At 35.8% G+C, this 16,251-nt stretch overlaps 2 protein-coding genes across 5 annotated transcripts in view; one reads left to right on the top strand and one right to left on the bottom strand.

The window, feature by feature from the left end:
• Nucleotides 1-6,770: 6,770 nt before the first annotated feature.
• On the bottom strand, nucleotides 6,771-11,402 carry LOC131945074 (tubulin polyglutamylase complex subunit 1). The gene is made up of 9 exons (XM_059306045.1): nucleotides 11,316-11,402; nucleotides 10,958-11,048; nucleotides 10,332-10,471; nucleotides 9,987-10,050; nucleotides 9,491-9,606; nucleotides 8,626-8,761; nucleotides 7,940-7,997; nucleotides 7,379-7,465; nucleotides 6,771-7,055 (listed from the first exon to the last, which is right to left on the bottom strand). Exons 1-9 carry the CDS (start codon nucleotides 11,383-11,385, stop codon nucleotides 7,038-7,040), a joined length of 780 nt encoding a protein of 259 aa, XP_059162028.1. The 5' UTR covers nucleotides 11,386-11,402; the 3' UTR covers nucleotides 6,771-7,037.
• Nucleotides 11,403-14,299: 2,897 nt separating this feature from the next.
• LOC131945077 (solute carrier family 15 member 2) overlaps nucleotides 14,300-16,251 on the top strand; it is a 63,187-nt gene continuing 61,235 nt past the window's right edge. Inside the window, exon 1 of one of the 4 annotated variants that reach the window (XM_059306062.1) lies at nucleotides 14,300-14,359. The gene's annotated coding sequence lies outside the window, so the exon portion shown is untranslated. Of the gene's footprint in view, nucleotides 14,415-16,251 lie in introns of all 4 variants that reach the window. The other 3 variants (XM_059306058.1, XM_059306060.1, XM_059306059.1) reach the window with 3 other exon arrangements.

The following is a 16,251-nucleotide window of genomic DNA, read 5'->3' as shown; positions in this document are numbered from 1 at the left end:
CGTCGCACACTCAGCTTCCGTGCTTAAAATAAACCATCGCGCATGCGCGAGAGCGTGAGTTCTAAGCACTCGTCTACAGCATTCTCGCGGTCGATTTTTTCTAAAAAAAAAAATTTCTTTCACTGGTTTGGTCGTGCTTTAAAATCATTACCGGATTTTTTCCCACCCTCGGCATATCGCTCGGTGTTCGATCGTGTTGGCCTACTAGTGAATATAAGTGGTATTCGCCGTGTCCGTGTTAATTGATGAATTGGATTGACGCTAAGTAAAAGAGCAATGCAGTCAGAATATTTAGATCTAAAACATTCAGAAAAAAAAAGTTTATATTTATAGAGGTCAACTATAAATGATGCCACTGGAAAGGAGGTAGGGTGGGGCACCCTATATAGCAAAATGTGTTTTTCCTAAGTCTATTCTCTTCCCCCCCCCCCCCCCCCCCAGTGGCGTAGCGAGGTCGTAGCGACACTTCACAGGGACAAACTTTCAAATTTTCTATTTGCACCCCCCCCCCCTCAAACTTTTGATTTGCACCCCCCTCCCCTCAAATTTTTCTTTATATATTTTGCTATTTTTTGCACCCTAAGGGGTCATCCATAAATGACGTCACACTCATAGGGGGGGGGGGGGAGAGGGTCCGTAATTTTGTGACAATGTGTGATGAGGGGGAGGGGGGGGGGGTTCAGATGTTGCGACGTCACACTTTTGCATTATAAAAAGCAATGTTAGAAAACGAATTTTAGACGTTATTTCGCGTTTTAGATAACTGTTTTAATAAATTGTAATAGTTAAGACCAGGGGTCGGCAACCTTTTCAGACAGAAGAGCCTAAAGCAGTGGCGTAGCGAGGTCGGGTGTCACCCGGTGCGGCACTTAATGGTGTCACCCCCCCCCCCCCCCAGAGGCGTTGCGACCCTTCCCGGGGACAAACTTTCAAGTTTTCGATTTGCACCCCCCCCCATCAAACTTTCGATTTGCACCCCCCCTCAAGTTTTTCTCTATATATTTTGCTATTTTTTGCCTTGGTGTCACCCCCCTAAATGGTGTCACCCGGTGCTGTCCGCACCCCCGCCCCCCCCCCTCGCTACGCCCCTGTGTATATATATATATATATATATATATATATATATATATATATATATATATATATATATATATATATATACACCGTGTATTCATTACGCAACATTGTATTTATATATAGAATCAAACATTCTTCTACTCCACCCTCACATTACCTTGAATTCAGTTACAAAACTGTATTTGAAACTCTTAAAATAATCAGCCCATGGTCTATTTATTAGTGGAAATGCACAGTTATTATAAGATTGGGTGATCTTAAATTAAGTCAATGAATATTAATTTGAATTGGCATTTTAAACAAGCATATCACAATTACTTCCCATTTATTTTCTACTGTATTAGTGGGAAACAACTCACGGATACAAAACCGATTCCTAACTAAATAAATCCAAATTTAAAAAAAGAAGAAAAACAAGAAAAATATGCTCACATATTATTTAAGATCTATTAAAGCAAATATAAATTATTATTAAATGCTTAAGCAAGGAAAGATGTTCTTGAATGTTTTATTAATGCTATTGATACATTTAGAAAACGAATATTGCGTGCTTATTTAATGTTGCTTTCAGAGACAAGCAAATTATTCAGGTTGAAAAATGTTGAGTATCTGCCTCGGACTTTTGGCTAAAAAAATTATTACCTTTTAAAATGCCACATGTTCGAAAGAATGAAAAATAATGTGTCTTCCAACTCAGTTGAAAAGAACGGAGATAAGATGGTACAAAGGTAATGCTAACTGAAAGTTCGCCATGAAAGTTTAGAAAGTTGTTGAAAATACTCCTGGGGAGGTACCAGCGGAAAAAAATGTCAAATTCGCAGGGGTGGCTTTATTCGATTCTTCCTATATAAGGTATATAAAAATTAAAGTCGATTGCGGATTGACACCGTTTGACACTTGGCATCCTTTAATCGGACGTCCTGCATAGTGGGATAGGGGTATTACTTTATTAAGCGTCAAAACTGGAACAGGCGCAAACGCCGGCCACTTGGCAATTTCGCGACCCGAAGCGCCACGGGCTCACCAGCGAGCACTATGGCGCCTACGTTCGTTTAAAAAAAAAGGCTATACACTAACGAGACGATTGACGCCATCGTTCATTTTTAACAGCGCGACAGACTATGGATGCAATACAGTCGCTTATTAAATCGAATCGGGCGCGTCCTCTGGCGTCTCTGTCGGGTGCGATTTGGCGCCCTGGGCTATCCCACGAGCACTACGCACCTACGTTAGTTTTAAGGAGCACCTTACAATATTGATAATGCGGCACACGACATTCGATGATTAAACCGAGCTAAGGGCCGTACGCGGTGCCCCTGCAGTACTGTAATCAGGTTCACAAGAGCGCCACTTTCCGTCCCTGACACTTAGGCGGTGAGTGATTAACCATGATATTATGGTCAGTGATTAACTTACACTCAAGGCGTGCTGGGTGCAGGGGCGGAACTACAGTGCCGCCAGACCCCGCAATGCGGGGGGGGGGGCGTCATTTAGGGGCCCATAGCCGACCATAATAAATTTTTTATAGTTAAAAAAAAATAATATTCTTGCATTTTTGACTTGACGGTAAAATCTTTTGTAAATAACAAACAGATCTACTACATGAGTGATGTTATACAGTAGCTGTTGCGGAATAAAATAAAAATGCCTGAGCTGTAGTGTGAAAGATAGGCAAACGTTCAAAACACTTCCATGACATATTTCCCTTTTTAAATGGTTAAATAGGGGTGCTTATAAGCTTCTTTTAGTGTATTTGAACTAAACAAATTAAAAAGCAATTACTCCTCTTAATTATTTAAAAAAAATACATACTAAAGATTGGCGTAGAATAAAAGGAAATATATTTAAAACAAATAATACAAATAAAAAAAAAAACATAAAATAAACATAACACGTGAAACCATTACACATACAAAGCTTTTACGCTTTATATTCTTTTAACCGGCTAAATACTAGAGGGTAAGCAGTATTACAGCAAACATATTGAATAAACTAGTTCTAAATCTAAAAAAAAAAATAATTCAAAACAGATTAAAGTGCTCACACACATGACATGTTGTAATTTGTTTAAATTGAATTTTTTTTTTCAAAACCCGATCAGGCCAGAAATGACTATCCAGTGTTTATATCATATATCATATACATATATATATATATATATATATATATATATATATATATATATATATATATATATATATATATATATATATATATATATATACACATATAGGGGTGGGTAGACATTTTTTTGCGGGGTGGCCCTTTTTTTCTAGTTCCGCCACTGGCTGGGCGGTAGTATAGGTAAACCCGTGCCCGATAAATATGATCCAAGAACAGGCATTATTTACATGGAAATAACTCAGCTTTAGAAAACAAGGAAGTACATTGAAATAGGGAGTAACATTCTAATAGAATAGCGAGTGTTTATTGTTTATATTTATAATTATATCGTTCATTACTGAGTGTTGCAGACTAATACTTTTATTGGTTTTAAAAATAAAATAAAATAATTATTAGTATTTGTGCATGGAGCTGAAGAGCCGCATCTTGACACCAAAAGAGACGCATGCGGTTCGCGAGCCGCAGGTTGCCGACCCGTGGTTTAGACAAGATTTTAGAAAAATATCAATGTTTAATTTTTTTTTAACTGCAATCTCTATTTTTTAAAATACTTTTTTGTTTTATTTCAGAAAAACGGACCATAGAGCAAATACATGAAGGATGCCACCTTAATGTAGTCCTACTTATACCATCCAGCTTTAAGCAATGCTCCAAATTTAAAAAAAAAACAAAAAACCTATAGCTTGGGTTTCTTACGAGTATGTGAGTATGTATTCTAGGGTTAGGGTAAAGAAAAGGCGGCTGGCATAGTGTCGACCATACTATCTTTTCATTTGCCGAGGTAATAGAAACAGTTAAACTCTACTTCCCTTGCCCATAGACCGTTAGGTTCGAAAGGAAACTTTAAATTTTTTATTTTTTATTTATTCAAGACCTTGACACTTTACAGAGGGAGTTCATACGTGGATAACTCTGACTGCAGCATTTATGACATGAAGTAATGGCCAGAATGTATCAAACTCGCACCAGTGGCGTAGCGACCCCTTCCCGGCGACCGGGGACAAACTTTCGATTTGCGCCCCCCCCCCCCCCTCAGACTTTCGATTTGCACACCCCCTCACCCCCTCAAACTTTCGATTTGCACCCCCCCCCCTCAGACTTTCGATTTGCACCCCCCCCTCAAACTTTCGAAAAAGGACCCCGATTTGCCTTGGGCCCCTATGCCATGCTTACGCTATCTTTACGGTAGCTACGCCACTGACTCGCACGTCAAACGTGGTAGAAAAACTAAACAGTTGATCTTGAGATGTATTCCAAGTAAACAAGATAGATACCTACACGAATGTCGAGGAATGTAATGGGAGGCGCGGGGGGGGGGGGGGGGTGTTCGTAGTGTAGTTTTTGGGAACCGCGGTCTTCAGATGCTGGAAGATGGGGAGCCTTTTATCGGGAGTCATATTTCAATGGGTACTTTTAATCTCAATTTGAAAAAAAAATGCAAACAGCCTAGCGATTTAATGATTTGACGGACCTCGAAACGTTATCATGCAGGGGCCCCAATAGAGCTCAATGCAGCTCCCTCGATCAGGTGCGTTTTCATAGTTTCAAGACCAAAATGAATGCAATGTTTCTATAACGGCCTTTCCGTTAAAGAGTTAATGGACTCTCTTTAGGGCGAGAGTGGAAGAAGTATTAAGCCATTGTATTGTTATCACTTTGAAGCATTGTCAGTGCTTATGTAAACTGTAATGTCTCATTTGCTGCTATCGATACTCTAAATATATCTCTATACCAGCAACACCCGCATTATAAAAAATCGACACTGTTTTGTCACGGCAAGTGATCAAAGTAAAAATAATTATGTAGCACCTTGTCTAGGCGCGCTTGATAAGACTGAAGACAATACAGCAACAGAGGGCCGTGTTCATTATGGCCAAGCTATAGAGCGACCCTTTGTTCCCATTGAACGAATGATGCGATTTACTATTCTACGTGCACACATAAAAAAGGGGGCATTAATTCAATCACCAGATGTTGAGGATAGGGGTCCGGTGTTAAAAGGTTTTTGAATGACTAACCACATTGGGTGCAAGTGTATAAACTGCGTGCGGTGTTGGGTAAAAAAAAAAGATACCCTGGTCAATAGCACCTCGGGCTTGTCTTGTCTGATATTACTTTATAATGTCGTGGGGGAAGAGGGGGGGGGGGGGTGGTGAAGATATCGGGATGTCTGACTTTAGTGACCTAGGGGGGATGGGCTTCAATACTGTTAGGTAGCATATATTTTGTATTTCTTAAAACTAGAGATGATCAGTGTTTCTTCCAGACTTTTTTCTCCGGGGGTGCATTTGAAATTTTCGGGGGGCGGGGGGGGGGGGGGGGGGGGAGGGGGGGGGGGGACACTGTCAAAAGTATATATTTTCTATATACATTCCCTTTCGTTCGGGGGGGGGGGGGCGGTAGACTTTTTCGGGGTGGGGGGTTGGCGGCTGCTTTCCTCCCCCCCCTCCGAAGAGATGCCTGGAAGAAACTCTAGAGATGATTTTTAAGGACCATGCAATTATAAGTATTTATTCAAATGATAACCCTGAGGTCATTTTAAGTGGGTGTGCCTGTAAAGAAAAAAAGGGGTGTGAGCTATCCTTGCAGTTTTTTGTAACAACAATTTGAGTAGTGGGGTGATAAGGTAGAAATAGGCTAATATTATAATCCCACCTCCCCCCAATCCCCTATGTGAAGCTAGTCTACACACTACACTTTCTGAAGCGAGTAGATTCCTTCCCCTCCACTATTAAGAGAAACAAGCAAATGGCATCTCATGCTTAAAAAATTCCTAGGCCTCTTGGACACAGCCAGATAAGGGTACTAGTTTCTTTTTCATTAGGCACAATTGGAACTCAAATTAACTGCACCTAGGTATAGACAAATTAGCTGCACCTAGGTATATTTAGACAAATTAGCTGCACCTAGGTATAGACACATTAGCTGCACCTGGGTATACTTAGACAAATTAGCTGCAACTAGGTATAGACAAATTAGCTGCACCTAGGTATACTTAGACAAATTAGCTGCACCTGGGTATACTTAGACAAATTAGCTGCACCTAGGTATAGACACATTCGCTGCACCTGTGTAAGCTTAGACACATTAGCTGCACCTGTGTATACTTAGACAAATTAGCTGCACCTAGGTAAGGACACTTTAACGGCACCTAGGTATACTTAGACAGATGAAGAAGTTTACTTAATCGGCATTATAAATCATTGGATCTGCAGCGTGTTTACATTTTATTCCGGCTAAATATGTATATCAACTGGAGTTATTCACACCTTTTTCCTGCAGTCAAACCACACTCTCTTTAAGACTAGATTTTACAAAATAAAAGTAATTAATACTGCTCCAAACACCATATTATAGCTATTACAGAAATGAAAAAATACACAAAAAAAAACAACAATAACATGTGGAATAAATGTACCAACACATATGTTGAAAATGTTTACCTTTATTTAAAAAATCAAACAACCAACAACAAACCACTGTACAAATGATAACATCAACAAGTTTAAGTGCTAATTAGTGTCACTAAATAATGTGAAAACTGTTTTATAATTATTAGTGCTTAATTGAGGCGGGGGTAGGGGGACTAATAATTAACAGATGCCTACTATAACTTTTGTAACCATAACAAAGTTTATTTATTTAAAAAAAAATGGAGATAACTCAGTCATATATTTAAAATACTCAGTTATCTCTCTTCAACAATAAATAACTACCACACAGTAGAATGCAGTTAAATGGAATGTGTGAGAAATGCAAACTTTGATTTATTCAATATTCCTGTGACTTGTGAAAAGAAACAATACACTTTTTGTCATCAGCTAGCTGTGAAATCTTCACTTCAACTTTTTCACCTGAAGTAAATGAACAACATTAATTATGATTAATGACATAAAAAAGAAGTTGATTAAATTCCAAAGAAATATTTACTTTAATAGGCCCTTAATCCTAATAAATAATGATTTGCATTTGAAAGTGAACAAAAAAAAAACATAAAATAAACACAAGAAAAGACTCACTTTCAAAAACATGAAATAAGATTTAAAGTTTGGAATAATTCCTTGTAAAAATCTGTTTTTTTTTACAACAATATTAAGCCAATTATATCATAACAATAATATTATTTTCATTTTTTTCAAAAACCTTTAAAAAGATAGCGAGGTTTGAAAGAACTAACCTTTGCGAGGAAACATTCACAAGCTTCTATCACAAACTGATCACGTGTGAACACACCTGAAAGCTTGGTGTGACTTTTAGACAAGGCCTGAGGACAAATTGTTTGGATAATAAATATTTGGACAAATATGACAGCAGATGATAGAGATATTTAGTAGAAAAAACCTAACTAAAATATGTCTACACATTCTGTATAATATTTAAAAATATAAATTTTGTTGTTTATAACTTTATTGATTTCGAAGTGTGGGATTTTTGGATAAGATATCTTTGGATAAATATGATAGCAGATGATAGAGATATTTAGTAGACAACTAACTAAAATATGTCCACACATCCTGAATAAAGTTTAAAATTAAATTTAAATTTGTATAACTGTTGTTGACTTTGAAGTGTAGTATTTTTGGATAATAAATCTTTGGATAAATATGAAAGAAGAAGTTGTATTGAAAGAAAAGCTAACTAAAATATGTCCACACATCCTGAATAAAGTTTAAAAATTTAAAACAAAAGTTAAAATTTTTATAACTGTAGATGTCTTTGGAATGTGTTATTATTTTACCTTATCAAGTGCTTTAAAGAGACTCTCAGGTCCTAAGTGATAGCTGGACTCCATGATCCTATTATTTTAACATGACAATTTTTTACTTTGGCATTAAAAAAACTTCAAGAGTGCTTGATAAGTTAGAAGACCTGTGTACATTTTACCTTTTATACTAATAAACAAGTAATGTAAATAATAGAATCTTAAAAATACAAAAGAAATATGAAGTAATTCTACTTCATGTTCCCAATGGACCATAAGTCTGAAAGTGTAACTTAATGATAAAGTAAAAGTAAAGATTCCTCTTTAAGCCTAGCAATCCATTGGGCAGGTGAAGTAGAGTTCATATGTTTCTTCACCTTGAAATATTAAGGGTTAAGGTGCTAAGCACTATGGCTAGCTGCCGTAACTTTCCCCAACATAAATCAGGTACCCATCAGAGCTGGGTGGACTCAGGGATATCCTACAGTTACAAGTCCAAACTAAGATCCGAACTCAAGACCTTCGGGCTAGAATTCAAACACTTTACCATAAGAACACTACATCCCATATGGTAAATAGTGTAAGAATTAAAAAAAAAAGATTTTAAATAAATTAACACATTTAAAATATGTTCTTCGCTTGATTGCTAGAAGAGATTTAGTTTATCTGTATACATTTTTTGGTATGTCTTTAAAAATAGAAAAAAATTCAACTTTAACTACCTTTTGACATCCTTCTGAGAGCTAGCTAATGCTGTGTTGAGTTGCTCCAGGGTTGACTCACATAAAACTTTATCAACTTTACCAGTCTTCCTGACATCCAGAATGTTGAAAAGGTTTCCAGTCATGCCAACATAATCTGCATATAAGAATGAAAACAGAAACACAGTCACTTATATACTAAATGCAACAGATTTCTCAATGGCCAAAATTGAAGCTTAACCTGGACCAAAAAATTTCAAATAACATTTTAATGTTTAATGGTAGAGTGGCCAAATTTGTAAGAAGTTTGCTAATGCTGAAGAGACTAAGGGTGGCTAGACATTATAATGGCCCAAAAAAATCCTTTAAGAGCAGAAGCCAGAAAGACAGATGAGCTGAAATGTGTTGAAAAGGTAATTTCAATTTTACTATTAATGAAGAAGTCCGAAAAAGAATCACTAATGTGATTGGTCCCTTTGAGAGTCTACTGAGCATAGTCTAAACTAGAAAATTGAGTTGGTATGTGCATGTCATAAGATCAAACAACCTAATACAATCAAAAACAATATTGAAAGGCACTGTGCAAGAAGGGAGAAGAAGGGGAAGGCAAAGACAACATTGAACATCTCAGAACTAATAAGAGCGTCACAGGACTGAGATGGATGGTGGAGTATTGTTAAGATCAACTGTGGTGCCCTAATGACCATGATAAGGGTTAAGGGATGATGGTGATGATGATTAAAGAAAAAAAAACCAACACAACAACTGTGAGGATTAGGAAGAAAAAATGCACTCATAGAATGCTACTTAGAAGGGTGATTAAAGGTTGAAAGTATTTTTTACAAACCTCTTTGCATACCAGCTAAAAGAAAATAACAAAACTCACCTTTAAGAACACAACAGGTAAAGACAGTTGACCTAAACACATCATAAGGCACTGCCTCGTGCTCAGCACAACCAATTTTCTTAAACAACTTCACAGTGACAGGTAATGGAATCTCTCTAAGGATAAAAACATTGGACATGGTTAGTTCTATAAATAATTCATGTTACAAGAAATAATAAGAAAAACTTAATCCAGGTTAATTATAAATTAATTTTAGGCCTACTTTATTTAAATGAGTTTGGCAGTTCACATGTTCCAAATTTTTGTAATTCTATTTTTCAATTTCTTTTCTAGCTTTGATTTTTCCAAATTTAAAAAAAAAAAGAAACTTTAATTTGTTTGCAAATGCAAGTAAAATGTAGTAAATTTCCCCTCTAAGGGTAGGTAAAGCAGAGTTTATCTCATACTTTATCTATTAGTTCAACTTTATTTTGGCCCAATCTAGCAATGTTTGCAAATTAGGTTATCCTACAGATTATGAATCACTGAAACTTACGTGCATAGAGACTGCAGTAGTTGGCTGTGTACTGTGCCATTGACACCATGAATTTTCTTGCTAACTAAAACCCAACAATATAAACTTTAAATGATCTTAAAAGTGCTGATTCATGAACATATCCATTTCAGTTAATTATTTATGTGTAACATTTCAAAAGTAATAAACCCTTTTGTTAGGAAAGTTCTAATACCAAATGAAAGAAGTGCATCTATTGATTTAAAAGCCATACATGACTCTTCCTAGCAATATCATTAATATGTGCAATTGAAGTAAAAGACAATATTAGCAATAGACACAATTTAATGATGACCACACAAAAAATAGATCAATTTAAGAACTTACTTTTGTGGTTATTTAGTAAGTCATATGCTGCCATGATGTTGGTTTCAAAAACTGGTCGACTGTGATGTGTGAGGTTAATGATTTGCACAACTCTCGCAATAAGGTCATTCGATTGATCTTCTAAATTGATTGTCTCAAAACTATAAGATTAAAAATAATGAAATTTTTGAAAGCACACAATAATATTTAATAAATAAACATATGACCTTTTACTTTATGGGAAGATGTAGTCGGGAGTAGAGTGCGGAAACAACGACCCAAAAGTCTCAAGTTTGGATCTCAGTCTAGCTACCTGACTCAAATAAGGAAAAGTAAACGTGGCTGGACATAGTGCTGACCACACTATCTCTTGATATGCTGAGATCAAGATATATATGAACTCTACTTCATCTTCCCAAAGGATCATTAGTTCTAAAGAGGAATATTTATTTGCCCTATGGATCATTAATTCTGAAGGGGAAATTTTATTTACTTTACTTTTAACTTTAAAGTTATAGGTCTGCATCGTAAAGATCTGAATAGCTGAGTCATTATCTAATTCAAGTAAAAAATATAAAGTTGATCCAATATTAGATCTTTTAAGGTTATATAAAAAATAAATGGAGAATAAACTATAGGCTACTTACTAATTAGCGATAAATCTGATAGGGTCATCTGGACGATTAGCTATAAGCTTAGTTAAAACATCCTTCAACATTCCATTGACATTATTTTTATCTAAAAACATTTTGATAGAAGTATATTTCATGTTTAGCAGAACTGTTGAAAAGGTGAGTGTGGTGACTAGCATGAAGGAAGAAGAGCTGCAGAGTGTAGAGTAATGAAGAGACTATAACTGTGTAATCTAGTTTCTAGTACTTGTAGTAGTAGTAGTAGTAGTTTTACTCTCGTCAAGCCTAGTCTAGTGACTTAGTAGTAAAGTGTTAACTACTAAAATCTAGCTACCAATTATGAAAGATAAATATCTTCTAATTCCTAACAAACCCATGAACTGTCTGTCAGTTTCTTGATTGCCATCTGCAACAATTCCCAATGCTTTTCTCCTGTCAGCCATGTTGTTTGTAGTAGTAACAGGGTAAAGTTAATTCTCAAAAACTACCAATACATTTTGCGAATACGTATGCAATAATTGTAAGTGTATTTTAAGTATTTTTCGTGCAGTTTTAGCGTCCTAAATGAAATTCAATGCACATTTTACATTTTATTCTTTAAAGAATTTGTTGCAAATTTCTTTCATTATTTCGTTTAATTGTACAATCGCAAATTAATGAAGTAAATTAATATATACGAGCCGACCCGCGGCGTATCATATGCCGCTATTTAGTTGTTTTATTTTCTACTTTTCAGTAATTCATAATTTGTGAATTCGACAGTACCAATGCTGCCACTGAAAATATTTGCTTTAAAACACTATCAGTAAGTCATTAAGGACGATACCCCCCCCCACCTTCCTTTCCCCCAACCCCAACCCCTACCCCCCGTCCCCCCACCGTGAAAGCAGCCTCCTTTTAGTTACCTCTCCTAAGTTTAAAATCGTTTCAAACTAAATTTTCTGCCCCTAATAGCCGTCAATAAACCTGACTAAACCCGACTCTACGATTGTAAACATTTAGCGTGAACCACAGCTCACCAGACCATGTGACGTGGGGGTGGTAGGGATATCCCTAGAGAGGAAGAAAGGGGGCTGCTAGGCGCGCTTACAGCTTGGTGTTTTCTATGGTCTCCATGAAGAGAATTATATATATATAGACTAGCCGTCCCGGCCAGGCCCTGCTCTGGCTTCTGTGAAAAACCTTTCTGTTAAAGACCATTACCTGTGTGTTTAGTAATCATCATAAACCCGGCATTGCTCGCCCAAACCACAACCAACCAAAACCAAAACAACAAAACGCAAACATAACGCTAACACAATTACAAATACAAACGAAAACAAAAACCTAGCAACAAACCCAACCACAACCACAAACACCAATACAAACACAAAGAAAAAACAAACAAAAAAGCAAACGAAAACAAAAACCTAACAACAAACCCAACCACAAACACCAATACAAAAAAAAAAAACGAAAAAGCAAACGAAAACAAACCAAATCCAAACGCAAAACCAACCAAAAACACAAATACAAACCCAAACAAAAAAAAACACAAACAAAAACGAAAAAAGAAAGAACAAAAACGAACCAAATCAAAACGCAACCACTAACGCAAACCCACCTAAACACAAAGAAAACACTAACGCGAACATAAACGCCCGGGGCAGAATCGCCTGTTTTAGCTTAATAAACGACTATAGTACCCCAACTTATTCATAGTTTTTGCACTCACTTAAACGAACGCGCCTGTTTCAATTTAATGAACAATTATAATACTCCAAGCTTATCCGTAAAATACCTACAACATTTGCACTTGATCAATCCCCGCTAATTATGTAATTATTTTTTTCCCAACACCAAAACAAAGTAATTAAAAAGTAAATACTTTTCAACTAATGCAGGGGTCTCCAAACTACGGCCCGCGGGCCGGATGCGGCCCGCGATGTCCCCTCATCCGGCCCGCGGTGATCTCTTTGTCCAAGGAAAAAACGTTTGTTGGTGATGGCTGAGGAACTTTGCCCAGAAAAATCAAGGATATGCCTGGAAGAAACTGGCCCCCGAATTGAAATTTGATAGTTAATGCGGCCCTCGGACTGAAAAGTTTGGAGACCCCTGAACTAATGCAATGGTTTTATAAAGGGAAGTAATTGTGTTTTGCCTAATTTATCAAAGGGAAGTAAACGCTATAGGACTAAATAAAGACATAATTAGAATTTTTGTAAAAGATGATATTTTTTTAAAACTTGTGTTTAATGAACATGCCGACAATTATTACTATAATTTGAAAAATGAAAATTATTTCCCAACACTTTTAATAGTAATTTTTTAGCTCATAAATTTAGACAAATGCGCACGATAATTTTCTAACACTTAAATCCATTGATAACCAGCGACAAACAAACATATGCGTTACAGAATTGAGCTTTATATATTAGATTTTGTTTACTATGATTAAATATCTCACACTCAAGGCAAAAACAAACAAAACAAACAACATATTTATTGAATATCGTAGTGATATTCTTGTTCTACACAATGCATATAAACCACTGAACTACCAGTTGTTTTAAAAAAGTACAATTTTTAGGCCTATACACAATGGCACTTAATTTCAACACTTTTTAACCACAACTATAATCTAGAGATCCTGAACATATTTTCGCTCGGTTATTTATGAACAAGGCAGACTGGTCCAGCATTAAATCTACCTTAAGAAGAATACTTTTACGAGCTAAGCGATCAAATGTTGTTAGGATTTTCAGATTTACATAATGACAGACTACGTTTGGTAGGCAAAGTCCATTTACAGTAGCACTTAAAGAGTAAAAACATGATACTTTTTGAATTACGTACCTTAGGGGGCGCCAAAATGGGTTGGAAAAATAAATAGAAAGGTTGAGGGGGTGCAAATCGAAAGTTTGAGGGGGTGCAAATGGAAATTTCGAGGGGGGGGGGGGGTGTGCAAATCGAAAAGTTTGTCCCCGGGCGCCGGGAAGGGTCGCTACGCCTCTGGTGGAATGAGTCTATGAGTTACCACTCCGTACGACACCTGACCTCTTGACTCCGCACTACCTAGATCTATATATTTGTGACATTTACATTTACGGGAAGGGATATTTGACATCGTTATTAAATTTTAAACCAATGAAATCTTCATAGAAAGAAACATAAACAAATAACTATACTAACATTACTAGATAATGTGAGGGACTTTTGATTTTATATTAATTTTTTAAAAAATAATTTACGGTAGATTGTTTCTATTGATATGTCTATAGATCTAGATCTAGATTTAGAAAATATTTTACAAAATAGTTTTTCATTTCATAGTCAACGACAGGTTAAAAGCGGTGAATTCTCGGTAATTAAGATGTCCTGAAATATCCGTCTGCTAGAGTCACAACAAAATTATAATTTTGTGCATTATGGCATATGGTACGCAATTAAATATTATGTGCATTTTTATCAAAGCCATAACAGAAATATAGGGGTATTTATTTACATAGGCCTATAGATTCTAGATTCTACAATCTAAATATCTTACTAGATTTATACATCTAGATCTAGATCTAGATCTAGTTTAGTTATATTTATAATAGTTATGCTCTTTATTATAGGTTTAATTATGGATTTTTTAAAATAAAATATTCTGTTATTTCAAATACACTATTAAGTTCCTTACCCCTTAAGAGAACATTTGACACCACATTTAAATATCTAGCTTACTCAGTTGACGAGAAAAGAGAGAATTTTAAAATTTGTCTAGAATGGAAAATGAATGACAAAACCCACGTTCTCGATCCCTGCCGGCATGGCATGACGTCGTGAACTGGTGTGCACAAGTTTTTTAAGGGGTGTGTCAACTTAGGTTATTTACTCACCGGAAAATAACAAAAAAAAAACCAACTGATTGATAATAAAACTAGATATAGTTATTTATTAAATTGGTAAAGGAAAATGTACATTACAAATTCTACTCTACATGTTATTCATACCATTTTTTATGAAATAATGAACACTTGCATAACTCAAATTACCATAAAAAATATTTTTATTTCAAATTCTAATTTTATTAAATATGCTTAAAATAATATGATTGTTATGTAGTCTATAAATACAAGAAATAGGCCTAACTCAATTCACATTATATTGAGTCAACAGTGTGGAAGCTGAAGTTCATACACGGTATTAGTGTCTTTTTTTTTTACATTACATTTTTTTCATATTGAAAACGTGACGTGTAATTTTTTTTTAATAAAATCTCCAAACATCGTCACTCGCGTGATTGCTTGCTTATGTTTACTATCCCGCGGTGAAAAATCCCACCACGGTCGAGGGGTCACTGTGCGGTCAGCAGGCCTGTAGTACACGTCATAGAATGAACACGCGTACACGAGATCGTCGGTGTCTTCACTTCTCTCTCTCTCTTCCCCCCCCCCCCTTCTTCAAGCAAATTATAATAGAGTAGAGCCGAATGGATACAAAACTAAGACTAATTTTAAAACTTAGCTTAATTTTTTTTGTCTACTCTCTTAAAAGATAAAGCAAATGTAGTTTAATGTAGTAAGGTAAAGTAATTTAAATATTCAATATCAACTTGAAGTCGATCTATCTTGATAAAATCTGTCAAGAAAAAAAAACGATAAAAGATCTCCATCCTGAACTTAAACCAATTGTAATTTTAACAGACGAAAATGATGCTCGCGCACATTTTTTAAAACTAGATCTACGTCTAGCTTTAAAAATAATAAACACATAAACGCTTAAAATGCCCGTAAACAGATTATTTAGCGCCAAAAAAAAAGGCCGCTGAACAAGCATTGTTTAAAATACGCAGCAATGAAAAAGGCTAACGGCCTATCAAATAAGTCTAAAAATCGCCCGAAATTAGGCCTAGCTCTGAAAAAGGCCACTGAACGAGCATCACTGATTATATAAACGAATAGGCCACGCAGCGTTGGCGAGGTTAACCACCGGTCACGAATTAAATTCAATGCAGCTACTGTCGGCCCACAGTGAAGAAAAAAATCAATATAGGCCATATTTTAATAAAATTACTAATACAATAATAATGTCCATAATTTTACTTTTTCTGCACACGCTACAATTGAATTATAATTAAAATACTAGACTTAAAGGTTCATTCCGCAAAAAACAAAAACTAGTTGTTTCTGTGAGGTAACTAGCGTAACAATGACGTCACGATAGTAAACAAAGCGGACAGAAATTTCTGCATGGGTACCTCATCCTCATATTCGATTTTTAAAAAATGTATCAACAGATCTGTAATGAATCATTATAAATATCTCAATTATATATTTCTGCAT

This window comes from Physella acuta, unplaced genomic scaffold (assembly GCF_028476545.2).
Source record: "Physella acuta isolate Inbredline_101_S28 unplaced genomic scaffold, ASM2847654v3 ptg000522l, whole genome shotgun sequence".
Classification (NCBI taxonomy): domain Eukaryota; kingdom Metazoa; phylum Mollusca; class Gastropoda; family Physidae; genus Physella; species Physella acuta.
The sequence above is the reverse complement of the archived record's forward strand: the minus strand, read 5'-3'. Positions and strand labels throughout refer to the sequence as shown.

Excerpts from the sequence above, each read along its gene's own strand:
- LOC131945074 (XM_059306045.1), bottom strand. The coding sequence starts at position 11,385 with ATGGCTGACAGGAGAAAAGCATTGGGAATTGTTGCAGATGGCAATCAA. Across the intron at positions 9,607-9,986 it reads CTACTGCAGTCTCTATGCAC|AGAGATTCCATTACCTGTCA; the intron begins GTAAGTTTCAGT and ends TTTTATCCTTAG. Across the intron at positions 7,466-7,939 it reads TCTTTAAAGCACTTGATAAG|GCCTTGTCTAAAAGTCACAC; the intron begins GTAAAATAATAA and ends ATTTGTCCTCAG.